We start from the raw sequence: 18,382 nt of genomic DNA, 5'->3' as shown, positions 1-18,382 counted from the left end.
ATGTAGCTGGCAGGTACAGTATGCCTCCAAATTTGGGCGAGCTGATGAAAAATCACCTTGCAAAACTCAAATCAACCTCCCAGGGCATGCTTTGAACAAAGTAGTTAATGATAAGTGGCTTTTCCCCATTCTTAGTTTGTTTAACCACTGTATGCTGTTTATTGCAGGAGTGATTCGTGAGAGTTACCTGAAGGGTCACGATCAGCTGGTGCCGGTCACCCTGTTGGCCATTGCTGTTATTCTTGCTTTTGTCATGGGGGCCATCTTTTCGGGAATCATAGTGTACTGCATCTGCGACCATCGCCGCAGAGATGTGGCTGTTTCGCAGAGGAAGGAGAAGGAGCTGACCCACTCCCGCCGCGGCTCCATGAGCAGCGTTACGAAGCTCAGTGGCCTCTTTGGGGACGCTCAGTCTAAGGAGCCAAAGCCTGAAGCTATCCTCACACCCCTGATGCACAATGGCAAGTTGGCTACCCCGGGCAGCACTGCCAAGATGCTAATCAAAGCTGACCAGCACCATCTGGACCTGGCCGCACTGCCAACCCCTGAGTCCACCCCGACCCTGCAACAGAAGAGAAAACCCAGCCGTGGCAGCAGAGAATGGGAGAGAAACCAGAACCTCATCAATGCCTGCACAAAAGAGATCCCCCCAATGGCCTCGCCCGTGATCCCAACCGACCTGCCGCTCAGGGCTTCTCCTAGCCACATTCCCAGTGTTGTGGTCCTGCCCATAGCCCAGCAAGGCTACCAGCACGAGTACGTTGACCAGCCAAAAATGAGCGATGGGGCTCAGATGTCTGTGGAGGACCAGAATGCCACCCTTGAATACAAAACTATCAAGGACCATCTCAGTAGCAAAAGCCCCAGCCATGGGGTTAACCTGGTGGAAAATCTCGAGAGCATGCCACCAAAAGTACCCCAGCGGGAAGCTTCCCTCGGGCCGCCGAGCGCCTCACTGTCACAGAGTGGCCTGAGCAAGCGGCTGGAGATGCACTCTTCCGCTTATAACGTGGACTACAAGAGAAGCTACCCTACAAACTCGCTCACAAGAAGTCACCAGACGTCGACCCTCAAAAGGAACAACACTAACTCCTCTAACTCATCCCACCTCTCCCGCAATCAGAGCTTCGGCCGGGGCGATAACCCGCCGCCAGCCCCACAGCGAGTGGACTCGATACAAGTCCACGCGGCTCAAGCACAGGCTGTGACTGTATCTCGGCAGCCGAGTCTCAGCGCCTACAACTCGCTGACAAGGTCGGGGTTGAAACGCACGCCCTCGCTAAAGCCAGATGTACCTCCCAAACCTTCCTTTGCTCCGCTGTCCACATCCATGAAGCCCAATGATGCGTGTACATAATCAGAGTGGGGGGGGGAGGACAGCAATTAAGCAGAGGTTGCCCTTGAAAGCCAGTGTTCTGCAACTGTTATCACTCGCTCCTCTGAGAAGATGGTTGTTGCAAGCTGAAGATGTGTTGGATTTCTGCTCTCTGGGAAAAGTGGAATATTTTTTTAAACCCGAGCCATATGACCCATGGTTGAAGGTTTGCAATTGCAGGACTCGCCCCCACAACCTGCCAGTTCTTTGCTCAAATGACTAACCCTCCATCACAAACGTTGAGCCAAAAGCACACAGGTGAAAGATGACTGTGACATTTCACCCTACCCCCCAGCTGCACAGCGCATTCCTGAACTGGGAAAAGAGTGCTCTGAAAAAGCAAAACAAATAATTACAAAAACAAACAAACTTTAAAAAAGACAAAAAAAAATCCATTGATAAAGCTAACTCTGACTTAACAATGGCAGAAGTTTACTATGTGCAGGTACTGTGAAATGATGCCCATCAGTGTTACAGCCATTTGGTTACAGCAGCTAAATGCCATGTTGGGCAACCTATGTCATAGATTTCTGCTACACTTCTCTTTTAATGAATAACACGTGACTCTTAATGCAAGTAACTCCTCTTATTTATTGTTCAACTTTTGTTTTTCCTAAGGAAATGACTTCTGCATATCATCCTGTGAGCAGCTCTTCAGAAGTACCTTGAGAGTTATACCTATTTAACGTGAAACCCATTAACTGGAGTAATTAAAACTCTTTTATTTTTCCAATGAATTCACTGAGTTAGATAAGTTGGAGCTGGAATTCTGAACTTTGTGCCTGGACTGCCTGATTAGCTGAAAAAAAAGGGGATATCTATTTAAGTCTCTCAGCTAATTAGTTGGCTGGGCCTCTGACCTAAGACAGCAGCAAACAAATACCGCAAGTTCATAACTTCTAACGTAACTGCAAGAGAAACTCTTAAAAGCTGCACATTTGTGCACCATCGCTATCAACATGGCTTTGTCAGTAGCTAATACTTTCTGTGAAGGCACCAGCTTGTGATGTGCCATCTCATTTCACCTTGCATGTGAGACGGCAAACAAAATCCTCAAACAGTGTGAACTAGTTAATATGCCGGCTGTTACCATGCATAAATTATGGTCTTATCACACGGGTTTTTCGTGGGAATATATCTGTGAATAGCCTGTTTTCTTCCACATGTAAATTTGTGCCTTACACCCTCAGTTGTGTATACTTGTGAGCTGTAGTATGTAAAACCTTTTTCTTTTTCCCCTTTGAGTAATGCAAATATTTATTGATCCTTCCTCCTCCAAGCCCTTTCAAGAACTGGAGTAAAGACATTGAAAGAACATGGTGGTTATTGTCGTAACCCTGTGTCTCTCAAGAAGTTAGGCTAGCACCATACCTTCCGCTTCAATTTGACTTTCTAGCTGTGCCAAGTCCTCTCTCAAAACCACCTACAAGCGTCAACGATCCCAAGGCACCACGCTGGGGGTTCTGCCTTCCCCCCCGCCTCCTTCTCCCCCTTTACCACACATCAGCGCGGGGATTGTTCTCACCAGGTGGCGGGGAAGTGACCAAGACCCTTGTCCACGGGGCTGGTGTGTCCCTGGGCTGCGGACGGGTGCAGGCGAGAGGGGCCAAGCCCCGCAGAAAGCCCGGCTGCATGTCCCGCAACACGCAGGGCACACGGAGCTAGGACAGGCAGGCGGGCTCCTGCTGTAGCTACCTGCTGCTCCAGGATGCTGCATGTACTTCTTTGGGGAAAAAAATGTAATTTTTTTTTAAATTTTTTTTTGTTTTTCCTTTGTTTCTTTTGTGTGACTGTGCATGTAGCTAGCGTGGGAGTGTGCGCGTGCACAAGTGTGTGCGTGTGTGTGTGTGCGCGCAGGTGTGTAAGTTCCTTTCCAGTCTTTCAGTTTATGCAAAAACGTAGATGTGTTTTTAATCTGTTACAATAACTGTGTCAACATACTGTAGAAAAATGATGGGGATCGCTTCTAAGCTTTTTATATATATATATATATCTACTGAACAGTATGTTTGAGTAAGGTGGTTTCTGTTTCAATTTGTTTTTTTAAAATTTTATACTTCCATTTGTTTTTCAGGGTTTTGGTTTTGTTTCTGGATGATTGAAAAGACAGATTTTAAGTCCATTAGCTTATAGATGGTATATATAAAGTCTGGATGGTCTAGACCAAAGTGTGTAACAAGGGTGCTTGCATGTTCTTTCATTTCATCATGGCTTCTTTTATGACAGTTTTGTTCACCCTTAGTGAACTATGCAGACTGGAGTAGATAGTTCTGTATCCAAAGCAATGTTGTTGTTTTAATAAAAACAAACAGAAAACCCTTTGAAAACAGTAGGTAGCAGGGTCTTTTTTTTTTTTTTTTTGGAAAGAACCAACTCGCCACCTTTTCACTAAGCTCCAAATCCCTGAAGCACCAAACACGCAGCTCCCACTGATACAGCCCCACAAAGTGTTCTCCCAAAAACATAGAGACGAATAATCACGGCAACAGCCTGTGCAGCGATCTGCCTTCGCGATGTACGCCACACCAGTTACCAGGTTGACCTTGAAACATGCATTTTGTACTCCGTGGGTCTTCTGTTTTCGTCCTTTCCCACTCCTGGTTCCCTTCCACCCTTTGTTTCGAGGGGTTCATGAACCTATGTGTGCCTTTGCTTTCCACCCTTGCTATACACTGGTAGATGCAACAAATTCAGACTCTCATTTGTTGTAAAGTTGTAAAGTATTGTGATGTCACCAGTTTCCCTTCATTTCCACATGCCCCTAACATCTGATTCACAACTTAATGTATGTTGTAAAAAAAAAAAAAAAAAAAAAAAAAAACAGGAAAGGAAAAGAAAGAAGGAGGCGACAAGGTGAAATAAAAGCTCTTGATCACATATGGTAATAAAACCAGACTGTTCTACCTTATTTCTTGTGCTCCAGTTCTTTTGTTTCTATGGCGATTTATCCTTTTCCTTTAAAAATACATATAAATGCAATGCTGATCGTTTAAATCAGGTTATGGTGAGAAAGAAATTTGTCACTTTCTGTCTCTCACAGAAGATGAACTTCACTCTAGAGTAAGGTGATGGTAATTAAAAATTGAATCACACATTTGCTCTCCCTCTATTCATATTCTGCATTTTCTTTTTATGAGCTTGTTCATCATCAAATATTTATGGCAGACTTGATAGTTTAAAAGATCAAGGCTGGGATTTAAGCAGGCGCGGTCCACCAAAATAGATCATCATACAGATGTAACTTCATCTCCAGGCTTTACATATTAAAAACAGAGGAGCCTGTGTTTTCTTTTCGCAGGCATAAATCTATTGTGCTCCATAGGCCTGCTTTAGAGGATGTTGCCTCAGTCATTAATTCTGCAAGAAAATGGTAGTAAACAGATAAATAACAAGAGTACATAATCTCCCTAGTCCTGTGAGTCATTTAAACATACCCACGTTCTCCATGTTGATTTTGTGTAACTGTGGGTCACTTACGCTTAGCCATTACAGTACAGGTAAATACTTGTTTATGTTAGTTACTGGGCTAAGTGATTTTGGTTTGTGACATGCATGTGACCCTGTAAAGATGAGGGATCCAGTCCAGTAATTTGCCCTTGCTTGGGACATACTCAGGCTTTCCTGCCCTGCCAGGACACCCTGTTCTCGACCTAGAGCCTTACTGATATGTGCCAGTCCCCCACCTCGCACCATGGATAGCCCTGACACTGGCTCAGCAGAAAGCGGTGAAGTACTAGATTTCATCGAGGAGCGGGACATGATGGATTTAAAAAGTCAAATCACAAAGCCTTGGCATGCTCTCCTTGGTGGAAGGCAGGAGGCCCCTCTACAGCTCCATGTCCCCCCTCTGCCCTGAAGGACACCAGGTCTCCAAAGGTGGTGGCCTTGGCATAGAAGTGACACACAAGAGCAGAGCATTGCAAACACGTTTTTTCAGTGCCTTGCCCACAGATGTGTCTGTCTTTATTTCAGGTGCAGGCTTCCCTTGAGCCAGGCACGCCGGCATGCAGATGAGCAGTGTGGATGTGGGGATGATGCCTGCCAAGGCCAGGACCTGGCAGGCTGCCCCAAGTGATGCTGAGGGATCCCTAGCCTGGGGATGGGGGGCACTTTGTGGTCACACAGTGCTCCACACTTGGCTGCATTTGACCTGTGCGCTCACAGAGTTGCAGCACACGTGAAAGCGAATGCTCTCCGGTTGCTCAGACACATATCGTTTTCAGTCCTGCAGCCGGTCCTCTGTGCAGTTACTTTGTCCAGCTTTATTTGAAGTGCTTCAGATAAGCAGCACCTATGGAAGCTATTCGAAGATTAATATACCTCTATTTTAACATTTATAATCATATTCCTCTGTAAACAATCGCAGGCTGCTGCCTGAAGGACAGGGCCCAAGAGCACCTCCAGCAGTGGCAGTGGCTGCCTCCTTTGCAGAGCTCCCCCATCTGTTGCCAGTGAAAGGAAGTTCCATTTAAAGCATGGGCATGAAGGAGGGAGGGTGGGAAGAGGGATGCCCTGATACACAAGCCGTATGGGGTCCGTAACTGCTCTGCTTGTGTGGCCACAAACTGCTGCCTGAGGGAAGGTGTGAACCTAGCCCCTTAAAGCAATTTTCCCTCGTAGCACATTCCCGAATGTTCACCTCTGTGCTGGCACGCACGTGGTCTCTGACAGAGACCTCTCTCACCATACTGCTGTGCTAAAATGACCAGGAGAGGAACTGGAGGAATAGACTGTGTCAGATCCCACCAACACAGTGAGGACTTGGCCAGCCAAGCAGCAGCACGCTGCCAAGTAAAGGTCCCTCCACTGATCTCCCCCCCGAGAAGAGGCAGTGCCCCGAGCCTCCAGTATGGCGGCTTTTGACAGGGGAGGAGATCCCTGAGCTGCCCGCTGCCTACTTGAATCGTGAGATCCGTCCCCTGTAGGGAGCACTGGTGCCACACCAACAACAGAAACTCCCTGGAGCTGCACAGGGCAAAGATGATAGCCAGGAGAAAGCAGGCATGCTTTGAGCACTTCAGTCAAGTTAATGTCGCCTTATTCATCATAATAATGGTACTCATGTTGACCTCATTTAGCATGTCATGGAGGATGCATGGAAGTTCCTTTCCAATAAGCATTAATTTGCATACATATTTTTACACAAAATGGAACCCAGCTGAATGACTCAAAACAATAGGTCCCCATAAATAAGTCCTGGTCCACCACCCTGTTCCTCCCCTCTCCTTCCAATGGGCATGCCTTTTCAAACTACACAAGAGTGTTATTCCAAATATAACTGCAAATCCTGCCCCATTGCAGCTTCTAGAGCAGCGAATATTTTGCACCTGAAAGGTCCTCATATAAAAAAAATGTAGGCAATCAGGAAAAGCATGGGTAGTTCAGTCAGCTTTACTGCCAGCAGGATGCAATACACAGGGCTGATTTTGCATGAAAGGGAATGCCAGAATGAAGTGCCAGAACAGTAATGCATCGACACCGGGTACAACACAGTGATCCAACCGATGGCCAGAGTTATTTCTGGGATGCATTTCCAGATCATTCTTCTGTCACGGAATTAGCAGGATTACTCTGTGCTCTCCCCCAGGGCTGGACATGTATTTTTGCTCCCTAAAGCTTGCCTATAAAGCTTGTTTAAAGCAATGTGGAGGACCCCAAGAGGTAGTCTTGTCTACCCCACTGCACTGAGGCAGGACCAAGCAAACCTAACCCATTCTTGATGGCTGATTGCCTCACCTCTCCTTGTAAACGTGTTTTACTCTGGAAAGAAGCAAGGGTCACCCAAGGGATCAACATCAAGCATTTCAGAGTGTCTAAAGAAAATAATAATCTAAGAAAGTGGGTTGGGCTGGCTTAGTTAAGGCCAGTTTTCTATTTATCCAATTAAAGTTAATTTCCCAGAAGTATGGCACCTGCTCCAACCAACAAGTGTTAGAGAAACACATTGTGTGTGTAATATTCATATGCTTCCTGCTGACGCATGTGTCTGCTAATGAGACTCTAAGTAGTCTTCTTATTACTTTTTTTTAAAGAGTGGAGATGCTTTTCTTTTCAGAATAAGTACTAAGACCATCATCACATGCTTTGTGCAGGAGAACGATAATGTGTTAGACTTCTTTGTATGAATAGAAACAGGTAAATAGTCATCTATCCCCTGACTTTGTAATTTAAACAGTGTAAGTCAGTAGGGAAAGGCTATAATTGGAGTCAGAGTAAGTGAGGTGAAAATTGCTAGGTGGCAGTACCATCTGCATCTTGTTTTAATTAGCCAAGTTTATTATCAGAATATAAAACTTTCTGCTATTGAAGTCCTTGGCTTATTTCAACCATCAGTCCAAAGCGATTGCCACATGTCTAGGTAAGCACAATTACTGATCAGCAAAGGAAAATTATCCTCCCCACTGATCTGGCTAACAGTTACTGCGTCTGGGAGTAGGGACAAAAATATGACTAACCAAGATCATTGTCACATCTGCTTAGTGTTTCATGACAAACTCTATTAAGCCTAAGAGCACCACTGTTAATTCAATTAGATCAGTGTTTTCCTTTGCTGGCCATGATGCATTTGGAAGACCAGCAACTGTATGCAGAGCGTGGCTGGCAGTCCACTGCAAGGAATAAAAGCATCATAAATAATATATTAAGACGAAGACAAATCTAGCAGGCTGCAGTCAGAGCACATCAGCCATATAGCTGAACCCTGCAATATCGCAAGGGGGGGAGGAAAAAAGTGGCTATGACAGGAAATTATAACAACTATAAATGACAGGGACTACAGGAGGGAACAAAACTCATTAGGTCAGCTCTTTAAGCAAAGTGCAGGGGAAGCACAGGCCAGCCTGCCTGCAACGGTGGAGGCACTGCGTGCCCTTACATTCATCCTCCTTCAGATGAAATAGCAGACGTCTAGTGCTGGATTTAAAGCAAGATGATAAATAATGAAAGGTAACTCGCAAAGAGCTCGGTGGAAATCCAGCTCTTTTCTCTGGCCTGTAAGCTCTGAGAGTCCTGGTGGACAACAGGATGACCATGAGCCAGCGATGTGCCCTTGTGGCCAAGAAGGCCAATGGCATCCTGGGCTGCATCAAGAAGAGTGTGGCAAGCAAATCAAGGGAGGTGATCCTCCCCCTCTCCTCTGCCCTGGTGAGGCTGCATCTGGAGTACTGTGTCCAGTTCTGGGCTCCCGGACAGGGAACTGCTGGAGAGGGTACAGCAAAGGGCTACCAAGATGATGAGGGGACTGGAACATCTCTCTTAGGAGGAAAGGCTGAGGGACTTGGGTCTTTCTAGTCTGGAAAAAAGGTGACTGAGGGGGGACCTTAGCAATGCTTATAAACACTTAAAGGGTGGGTGTCAGGAGCATGGGGCCAGGCTCTTTTCAGCGGTGCCCGGTGACAGGACAAGAGGTAACGGGCACAAACTTGAGCACAGGAAGTTCCATCTCAACATGAGGAGGAACGTCTTTCCTGTGAGGGTGGCAGAGCACTGGAACAGGCTGCCCAGAGAGGTGGTGGAGCGTCTGTCTCTGGAGACATTCAAAAACCCCCTGGACGCGTTCCTGTGCCACCTGCTCTGGGTGAGCCTGCTCTGGCAGGGGGGCTGGACTAGATGATCTCCAGAGGTCCCTTCCAACCCCCACCGTGCTGTGATCCCGTGATTCTATTTAATTAAAGAACTGAATACGTATTGTAACAACGTGTGGGAAAAAATGGTTTTCATCTTACTATTGGACAAAAGCATGACTGAATTTGTCAAAGTGTTGGGTGACTTCCCCGGTGGTGAGGATTTCAACTGAGAGCGCTCAGCATCTTGTTGGACTTCACCCAAAAACTGGTAAAAGTTCAAGAGTTGCTGCACAACCACTTCGTATCTCACTAGCTCTTAAGCCAGTTTGTTTTCCTGGGATTTCCTTGTGAAGGTACGCATTTAACTTTGTACAAACAATCGCTACATTAACGTTCTTTCTTTCCCTTTCTACTAGTATAGGGAAAAGCTCTATTTCCGAGTCTGTTCCCCAATCAACTCCCTCCGTCCTGCCTGAGGCAGAATGCTTCCCAAGAAGGCACGTCTGGTTGGCAGAGCAGGAGGGTAGTGAAGGGGTTCTTTCTTCTGCTTTGCTTAGGCGTGTAGCTCTTGCTTTACCTACTAAACGGTCTGAGCTCAGCCCACACGTTTTCCCACTTTTACCCTTCAGATTCTCTCCGCCACTGTCCCCCTGGGGCAAGGGATTGAGCAGCTGCGTGATGCCAAGCTGCCTACTGGGATTAACCCCCAACACCTGGCAAGCCAAAGCCCAGGGACTCGGGAAACCAGAGCCCACTGCAGCGGCTCTTCTGCAAAACACCCCCTGACTCTGCGGCAGCTGCGCAGCCAGCAGCTTGTGCCCGCCTTCCCCAACAAAGCGATGCATGGCCACTCACGGACACAGCGTTAGTTCAAACAAACAAGTGATTTATTGACAACTTTGTACAGGGTGAAGTTCCCGCAGGGAACGGACTCCCAGGAAGAGGGAGGGCAGTCACTGTCCAGGTGGTAGAGGCAGTCTCTGTCGCAAGGCTCCTTGCAGCAGTCTCTTCCTAGTGGATGCTCAGGACGGCGTACGAGTCACCTTGCTGCACCCCAAGCATCATGTGAATGAAGACAGTACTGCCAGAAGCATCCGTCAGCCGGAGCTTGCAGGAGCGCTTGGAGGGCAGCACCTTCAGATGGCAGTGTCTCGACTGAGGCAAAGCCACCCAGGCGTCTTTTACCATGTCCTGGAACCAGCGGGCCGTTTTCTCTACGTCCAGGTAGGGGCCGGTGCAGAAGGTGTCGAGGAGGCTGGGACCCCGATTTTTCCGCAGCTGCTCCTGGTGGCAGTGGAGGAAGCACAGCGTGTCCTTCTCCAGCCGCTCCCTCTTGCAGCTGCACTCCGGCTCCACGCGGATGCAGGAGTGCTTGGCCGGCATCCCCTCCATGGTGCCCAGCTCCAGATGGAAGGCGTGCCCGTGAGGAGGCTTCAGGGGCACCAGCAGGCGGTAGGTGGCATCATCCTCCTGGGGACCCCAACCTCCTAAAGCGCTCTCCACCCCGACGACTGCCTTCACGCGTGGCATCCCAGTATCCCTGGAACGCTTGTGGCAGATGCGGAGGAGATCATCTACCAGGGCCTCCACCTTCATGAATGACTCCGACAGTTCAAGGAGGCGCTCGACGGAAATCAGGCGCGCGTGCAGTGCAAGACTGGGTTTTGATTCTTGCTCCCGCTCCTCCGCCTTCTTTCCGGAACCGCTCTCCTTGCTGCTGCTGGCTGGCCAATGACTCCTTTTCCTGAGCCACCAGCCGAGCCCGAGGAGCAGCACCAGGACACCAGCAAGAGCCCCCCAGGAAACGTCGCTCTCCTTCTGGCTCCACGGCTCCAGGTGCGTTTCCTCCAGATCCTGCAGCAGCCGCCTCATCTGCGTGTCCAGAAGGTCAGCACGCCAACGCATGCGGTCTTGCGTGGCCTCGTCCAGCTCATCGCCCACCGGCAGTGGGAGCTGGAAGACGCTTTGCACAGCAAGGAGGGACAGTAGCAAACTGGCAGCAGCCATGGCCTGCAGGAGGAGGGAGAGAAGGGGTTCAGTGGGGCTGGGAGGGCAGGCGGGAGCTGGCGGTAGCGGGGACGGCAGCCGCAGGGAGCTGGGGGCAGGCAGGAGGGGGGCCGAGGCAGCGGGGAGGCAGCAAGGCCTGCGCCCAGCCCCGCCGCCAGCGGCACCGGGCCTGGCCCAAGGCGCTCCCGCCAGCGGCTGGGCCCTCTATGCCATGTGAGAACCCACCCCCCAGGGGCCAGCGTTTGTGCCCCGGCCCTGGTCCAGCCCAGCCTCCCCCCGCCAGCCCACTCACCATTGTCCCGTGCCGAACTGGGGCAGCGCTGCCCGACGGCGCCCTTTATAGCCGGCCCCATCGTGACGCGTCCCCTGTGGTGTCCCAGGCACCAGAGCGCGTCACAGGGCAACCAGCCCCGCCCTGGGGCCACCCCCCGCCTCAGCGACCCACCGCTGCCCCGGGCAGCCCCAGCCCCGACCCCACACAGTCCAGACCCACCCGGCAGGCCGGGGCTCCCGGGAGTTCCCTTTCCAAAGCCGACACAAGCCCCCCCAGACCCTTACCAAACCTACTGTCAGGTGACGTGACCCGCAGGTGCTTTGCTCCTGGAGATCCCAGCCCGTGCGGTGAATCGGCTCCCTTGGTGCTGCCTCTGAGCTTGGGGTGGCGGGTGTGCTCTTGGTGGGCCCACCTGACACCCACGGGTGGGTGGTGGTGTGTGTGCTGGTGGTGGGGTGGGGCCTGTCCGCGGCAGGATCTCTGCTCCTGCTGTGCCGCTGCCAGAGGACGCTGCTTTCCCGAGGGTGATGGTGGGGGAGCGGGCAGACGTTTCCCGGTGGGCAAGTCCCACTGCCGATAGAGCACGGGCTTCTCTGTGTCCAGCGTGTTCAGTTCTGTGGTATCAACTCCCTGGGGAGCATCTGGGTCGGGCATATTCTCCAGCCGCACCCCGGTGAAGGCACGGAGGCACATGAGCGGTGCCTCTCGCTTGGTCCCTGCCCAGCCGGAGCTGCCGGGGAGTTTCTCGGCCCATGTGAAATTGCCACCAGGGTGGTGACGAGTGTGAAGGGAAAGCAGTGCCACAACCATCTTTGTAGCCACCGTGCTCTTCACCGGCTGCTGCGCTGGGGAGACAATCACTGAGAGGAGAACGCTGCCGCTCTCGGCAGAGGGCCGCTGCGCAGGCGTTTCCCTTTCCTTTCTGGCTCCCGCATTCTCCCGTCTTTTTCCCTGCACCATGAAGTCAGGTGAATGCCATCAGCTCCCAACAGACCTGGCTTCTCTAAGGTAGATCCACCATCACAGAAGCCAAAACCTTGAGTCCAAGTTCTGGGCTCCCCAGTTGAAAGAGGACAGGGAACTGCTGGAGAGGGTACAGCAAAGGGCTACCAAGATGATGAGGGGACTGGAACATCTCTCTTAGGAGGAAAGGCTGAGGGACTTGGGTCTTTCTAGTCTGGAAAAAAGGTGACTGAGGGGGGACCTTAGCAATGCTTATAAACACTTAAAGGGTGGGTGTCAGGAGCATGGGGCCAGGCTCTTTTCAGCGGTGCCCGGTGACAGGACAAGAGGTAACGGGCACAAACTTGAGCACAGGAAGTTCCATCTCAACATGAGGAGGAACGTCTTTCCTGTGAGGGTGGCAGAGCACTGGAACAGGCTGCCCAGAGAGGTGGTGGAGCGTCTGTCTCTGGAGACATTCAAAAACCCCCTGGACGCGTTCCTGTGCCACCTGCTCTGGGTGAGCCTGCTCTGGCAGGGGGGCTGGACTAGATGATCTCCAGAGGTCCCTTCCAACCCCCACCGTGCTGTGATCCCGTGATTCTATTTAATTAAAGAACTGAATACGTATTGTAACAACGTGTGGGAAAAAATGGTTTTCATCTTACTATTGGACAAAAGCATGACTGAATTTGTCAAAGTGTTGGGTGACTTCCCCGGTGGTGAGGATTTCAACTGAGAGCGCTCAGCATCTTGTTGGACTTCACCCAAAAACTGGTAAAAGTTCAAGAGTTGCTGCACAACCACTTCGTATCTCACTAGCTCTTAAGCCAGTTTGTTTTCCTGGGATTTCCTTGTGAAGGTACGCATTTAACTTTGTACAAACAATCGCTACATTAACGTTCTTTCTTTCCCTTTCTACTAGTATAGGGAAAAGCTCTATTTCCGAGTCTGTTCCCCAATCAACTCCCTCCGTCCTGCCTGAGGCAGAATGCTTCCCAAGAAGGCACGTCTGGTTGGCAGAGCAGGAGGGTAGTGAAGGGGTTCTTTCTTCTGCTTTGCTTAGGCGTGTAGCTCTTGCTTTACCTACTAAACGGTCTGAGCTCAGCCCACACGTTTTCCCACTTTTACCCTTCAGATTCTCTCCGCCACTGTCCCCCTGGGGCAAGGGATTGAGCAGCTGCGTGATGCCAAGCTGCCTACTGGGATTAACCCCCAACACCTGGCAAGCCAAAGCCCAGGGACTCGGGAAACCAGAGCCCACTGCAGCGGCTCTTCTGCAAAACACCCCCTGACTCTGCGGCAGCTGCGCAGCCAGCAGCTTGTGCCCGCCTTCCCCAACAAAGCGATGCATGGCCACTCACGGACACAGCGTTAGTTCAAACAAACAAGTGATTTATTGACAACTTTGTACAGGGTGAAGTTCCCGCAGGGAACGGACTCCCAGGAAGAGGGAGGGCAGTCACTGTCCAGGTGGTAGAGGCAGTCTCTGTCGCAAGGCTCCTTGCAGCAGTCTCTTCCTAGTGGATGCTCAGGACGGCGTACGAGTCACCTTGCTGCACCCCAAGCATCATGTGAATGAAGACAGTACTGCCAGAAGCATCCGTCAGCCGGAGCTTGCAGGAGCGCTTGGAGGGCAGCACCTTCAGATGGCAGTGTCTCGACTGAGGCAAAGCCACCCAGGCGTCTTTTACCATGTCCTGGAACCAGCGGGCCGTTTTCTCTACGTCCAGGTAGGGGCCGGTGCAGAAGGTGTCGAGGAGGCTGGGACCCCGATTTTTCCGCAGCTGCTCCTGGTGGCAGTGGAGGAAGCACAGCGTGTCCTTCTCCAGCCGCTCCCTCTTGCAGCTGCACTCCGGCTCCACGCGGATGCAGGAGTGCTTGGCCGGCATCCCCTCCATGGTGCCCAGCTCCAGATGGAAGGCGTGCCCGTGAGGAGGCTTCAGGGGCACCAGCAGGCGGTAGGTGGCATCATCCTCCTGGGGACCCCAACCTCCTAAAGCGCTCTCCACCCCGACGACTGCCTTCACGCGTGGCATCCCAGTATCCCTGGAACGCTTGTGGCAGATGCGGAGGAGATCATCTACCAGGGCCTCCACCTTCATGAATGACTCCGACAGTTCAAGGAGGCGCTCGACGGAAATCAGGCGCGCGTGCAGTGCAAGACTGGGTTTTGATTCTTGCTCCCGCTCCTCCGCCTTCTTTCCGGAACCGCTCTCCTTGCTGCTGCTGGCTGGCCAATGGCTCCTTTTCCTGAGCCACCAGCCGAGCCCGAGGAGCAGCACCAGGACACCAGCAAGAGCCCCCCAGGAAACGTCACTCTCCTTCTGGCTCCACGGCTCCAGGTGCGTTTCCTCCAGATCCTGCTGCAGCCGCCTCATCTGCTTGTCCAGAAAGCCAGCACGCCAACGCATGCGGTCTTGCGTGGCCTCGTCCAGCTCGTCGCCCACAGGCATTGGGAGCTGGAAGATGTTTTGCACAGCAAGGAGGGACAGTAGCAAACTGGCAGCAGCCATGACCTGCAGGAGGAGGGAGAGAAGGGGTTCAGTGGGGCTGGGAGGGCAGGCGGGAGCTGGCGGTAGCGGGGATGGCAGCCGCAGGGAGCTGGGGGCAGGCAGGAGGGGGGCCGAGGCAGCGGGGAGGCAGCAAGGCCTGCGCCCAGCCCCGCCGCCAGCGGCACCGGGCCTGGCCCAAGGCGCTCCCGCCAGCGGCTGGGCCCTCTATGCCATGTGAGAACCCACCCCCCAGGGGCCAGCGTTTGTGCCCCGGCCCTGGTCCAGCCCAGCCTCCCCCCGCCAGCCCACTCACCATTGTCCCGTGCCGAACTGGGGCAGCGCTGCCCGACGGCGCCCTTTATAGCCGGCCCCATCGTGACGCGTCCCCTGTGGTGTCCCAGGCACCAGAGCGTGTCACAGGGCAACCAGCCCCGCCCTGGGGCCACCCCCCGCCTCAGCGACCCACCGCTGCCCCGGGCAGCCCCAGCCCCGACCCCACACAGTCCAGACCCACCCGGCAGGCCGGGGCTCCCAGGAGTTCCCTTTCCAAAGCCGACACAAGCCCCCCCAGACCCTTACCAAACCTACTGTCAGGTGACGTGACCCGCAGGTGCTTTGCTCCTGGAGATCCCAGCCCGTGCGGTGAATCGGCTCCCTTGGTGCTGCCTCTGAGCTTGGGGTGGCGGGTGTGCTCTTGGTGGGCCCACCTGACACCCACGGGTGGGTGGTGGTGTGTGTGCTGGTGGTGGGGTGGGGCCTGTCCGCGGCAGGATCTCTGCTCCTGCTGTGCCGCTGCCAGAGGACGCTGCTTTCCCGAGGGTGATGGTGGGGGAGCGGGCAGACGTTTCCCGGTGGGCAAGTCCCACTGCCGATAGAGCACGGGCTTCTCTGTGTCCAGCGTGTTCAGTTCTGTGGTATCAACTCCCTGGGGAGCATCTGGGTCGGGCATATTCTCCAGCCGCACCCCGGTGAAGGCACGGAGGCACATGAGCGGTGCCTCTCGCTTGGTCCCTGCCCAGCCGGAGCTGCCGGGGAGTTTCTCGGCCCATGTGAAATTGCCACCAGGGTGGTGACGAGTGTGAAGGGAAAGCAGTGCCACAACCATCTTTGTAGCCACCGTGCTCTTCACCGGCTGCTGCGCTGGGGAGACAATCACTGAGAGGAGAACGCTGCCGCTCTCGGCAGAGGGCCGCTGCGCAGGCGTTTCCCTTTCCTTTCTGGCTCCCGCATTCTCCCGTCTTTTTCCCTGCACCATGAAGTCAGGTGAATGCCATCAGCTCCCAACAGACCTGGCTTCTCTAAGGTAGATCCACCATCACAGCAGCCAAAACCTTGAGTCCAAGTTCTGGGCTCCCCAGTTGAAAGAGGACAGGGAACTGCTGGAGAGGGTACAGCAAAGGGCTACCAAGATGATGAGGGGACTGGAACATCTCTCTTAGGAGGAAAGGCTGAGGGACTTGGGTCTTTCTAGCCTGGAAAAAAGGTGACTGAGGGGGGACCTTAGCAATGCTTGTAAACACTTAAAGGGTGGGTGTCAGGAGCATGGGGCCAGGCTCTTTTCAGCGGTGCCCGGTGACAGGACAAGAGGTAACGGGCACAAACTTGAGCACAGGAAGTTCCATCTCAACATGAGGAGGAACGTCTTTCCTGTGAGGGTGGCAGAGCACTGGAACAGGCTGCCCAGAGAGGTGGTGGAGCGTCTGTCTCTGGAGACATTCAAAAACCCCCTGGACGCGTTCCTGTGCCACCTGCTCTGGGTGAGCCTGCTCTGGCAGGGGGGCTGGACTAGATGATCTCCAGAGGTCCCTTCCAACCCCCACCGTGCTGTGATCCCGTGATTCTATTTAATTAAAGAACTGAATACGTATTGTAACAACGTGTGGGAAAAAATGGTTTTCATCTTACTATTGGACAAAAGCATGACTGAATTTGTCAAAGTGTTGGGTGACTTCCCCGGTGGTGAGGATTTCAACTGAGAGCGCTCAGCATCTTGTTGGACTTCACCCAAAAACTGGTAAAAGTTCAAGAGTTGCTGCACAACCACTTCGTATCTCACTAGCTCTTAAGCCAGTTTGTTTTCCTGGGATTTCCTTGTGAAGGTACGCATTTAACTTTGTACAAACAATCGCTACATTAACGTTCTTTCTTTCCCTTTCTACTAGTATAGGGAAAAGCTCTATTTCCGAGTCTGTTCCCCAATCAACTCCCTCCGTCCTGCCTGAGGCAGAATGCTTCCCAAGAAGGCACGTCTGGTTGGCAGAGCAGGAGGGTAGTGAAGGGGTTCTTTCTTCTGCTTTGCTTAGGCGTGTAGCTCTTGCTTTACCTACTAAACGGTCTGAGCTCAGCCCACACGTTTTCCCACTTTTACCCTTCAGATTCTCTCCGCCACTGTCCCCCTGGGGCAAGGGATTGAGCAGCTGCGTGATGCCAAGCTGCCTACTGGGATTAACCCCCAACACCTGGCAAGCCAAAGCCCAGGGACTCGGGAAACCAGAGCCCACTGCAGCGGCTCTTCTGCAAAACACCCCCTGACTCTGCGGCAGCTGCGCAGCCAGCAGCTTGTGCCCGCCTTCCCCAACAAAGCGATGCATGGCCACTCACGGACACAGCGTTAGTTCAAACAAACAAGTGATTTATTGACAACTTTGTACAGGGTGAAGTTCCCACAGGGAACGGACTCCCAGGAAGAGGGAGGGCAGTCACTGTCCAGGTGGTAGAGGCAGTCTCTGTCGCAAGGCTCCTTGCAGCGGTCTCTTCCTAGTGGATGCTCAGGACGGCGTACGAGTCACCTTGCTGCACCCCAAGCATCATGTGAATGAAGACAGTACTGCCAGAAGCATCCGTCAGCCGGAGCTTGCAGGAGCGCTTGGAGGGCAGCACCTTCAGATGGCAGTGTCTCGACTGAGGCAAAGCCACCCAGGCGTCTTTTACCATGTCCTGGAACCAGCGGGCCGTTTTCTCTACGTCCAGGTAGGGGCCGGTGCAGAAGGTGTCGAGGAGGCTGGGACCCCGATTTTTCCGCAGCTGCTCCTGGTGGCAGTGGAGGAAGCACAGCGTGTCCTTCTCCAGCCGCTCCCTCTTGCAGCTGCACTCCGGCTCCACGCGGATGCAGGAGTGCTTGGCCGGCATCCCCTCCATGGTGCCCAGCTCCAGATGGAAGGCGTGCCCGTGAGGAGGCTTCAGGGGCACCAGCAGGCGGTAGGTGGCATCATCCTCCTGGGGACCCCAACCTCCTAAAGCGCTCTCCACCCCGACGACTGCCTTCACGCGTGGCATCCCAGTATCCCTGGAACGCTTGTGGCAGATGCGGAGGAGATCATCTACCAGGGCCTCCACCTTCATGAATGACTCCGACAGTTCAAGGAGGCGCTCGACGGAAATCAGGCGTGCGTGCAGTGCAAGACTGGGTTTTGATTCTTGCTCCCGCTCCTCCGCCTTCTTTCCGGAACCGCTCTCCTTGCTGCTGCTGGCTGGCCAATGACTCCTTTCCCTGAGCCACCAGCCGAGCCCGAGGAGCAGCACCAGGACACCAGCAAGAGCCCCCCAGGAAACGTCGCTCTCCTTCTGGCTCCACGGCTCCAGGTGCGTTTCCTCCAGATCCTGCAGCAGCCGCCTCATCTGCTTGTCCAGAAGGTCAGCACGCCAACGCATGCGGTCTTGCGTGGCCTCGTCCAGCTCATCGCCCACCAGCAGTGGGAGCTGGAAGACGCTTTGCACAGCAAGG

The 18,382-nt window shown here is 52.9% G+C and overlaps 1 protein-coding gene across 8 annotated transcripts in view; it reads left to right on the top strand.

Annotated features, from left to right (window-relative positions):
• Nucleotides 1-4,281, top strand: part of SEMA6A (semaphorin 6A) — a 119,011-nt gene extending 114,730 nt beyond the window's left edge. For 5 of the 8 annotated variants that reach the window (XM_063319626.1, XM_063319625.1, XM_063319623.1 and 2 more), the window contains one exon: nt 168-4,280. In XM_063319626.1, coding sequence (XP_063175696.1) covers nt 168-1,357 — 1,190 coding nt within the window. In that variant the 3' untranslated portion in view covers nt 1,358-4,280. Of the gene's footprint in view, nt 1-167 lie in introns of all 8 variants that reach the window. The other 3 variants (XM_063319621.1, XM_063319620.1, XM_063319622.1) reach the window with 1 other exon arrangement.
• Nucleotides 4,282-18,382: the final 14,101 nt, after the last annotated feature.

This window comes from Chroicocephalus ridibundus, chromosome Z (genome assembly GCF_963924245.1).
Source record: "Chroicocephalus ridibundus chromosome Z, bChrRid1.1, whole genome shotgun sequence".
NCBI classification, from domain to species: domain Eukaryota; kingdom Metazoa; phylum Chordata; class Aves; order Charadriiformes; family Laridae; genus Chroicocephalus; species Chroicocephalus ridibundus.
This window is presented reverse-complemented; position numbering and strand designations above follow the sequence as displayed.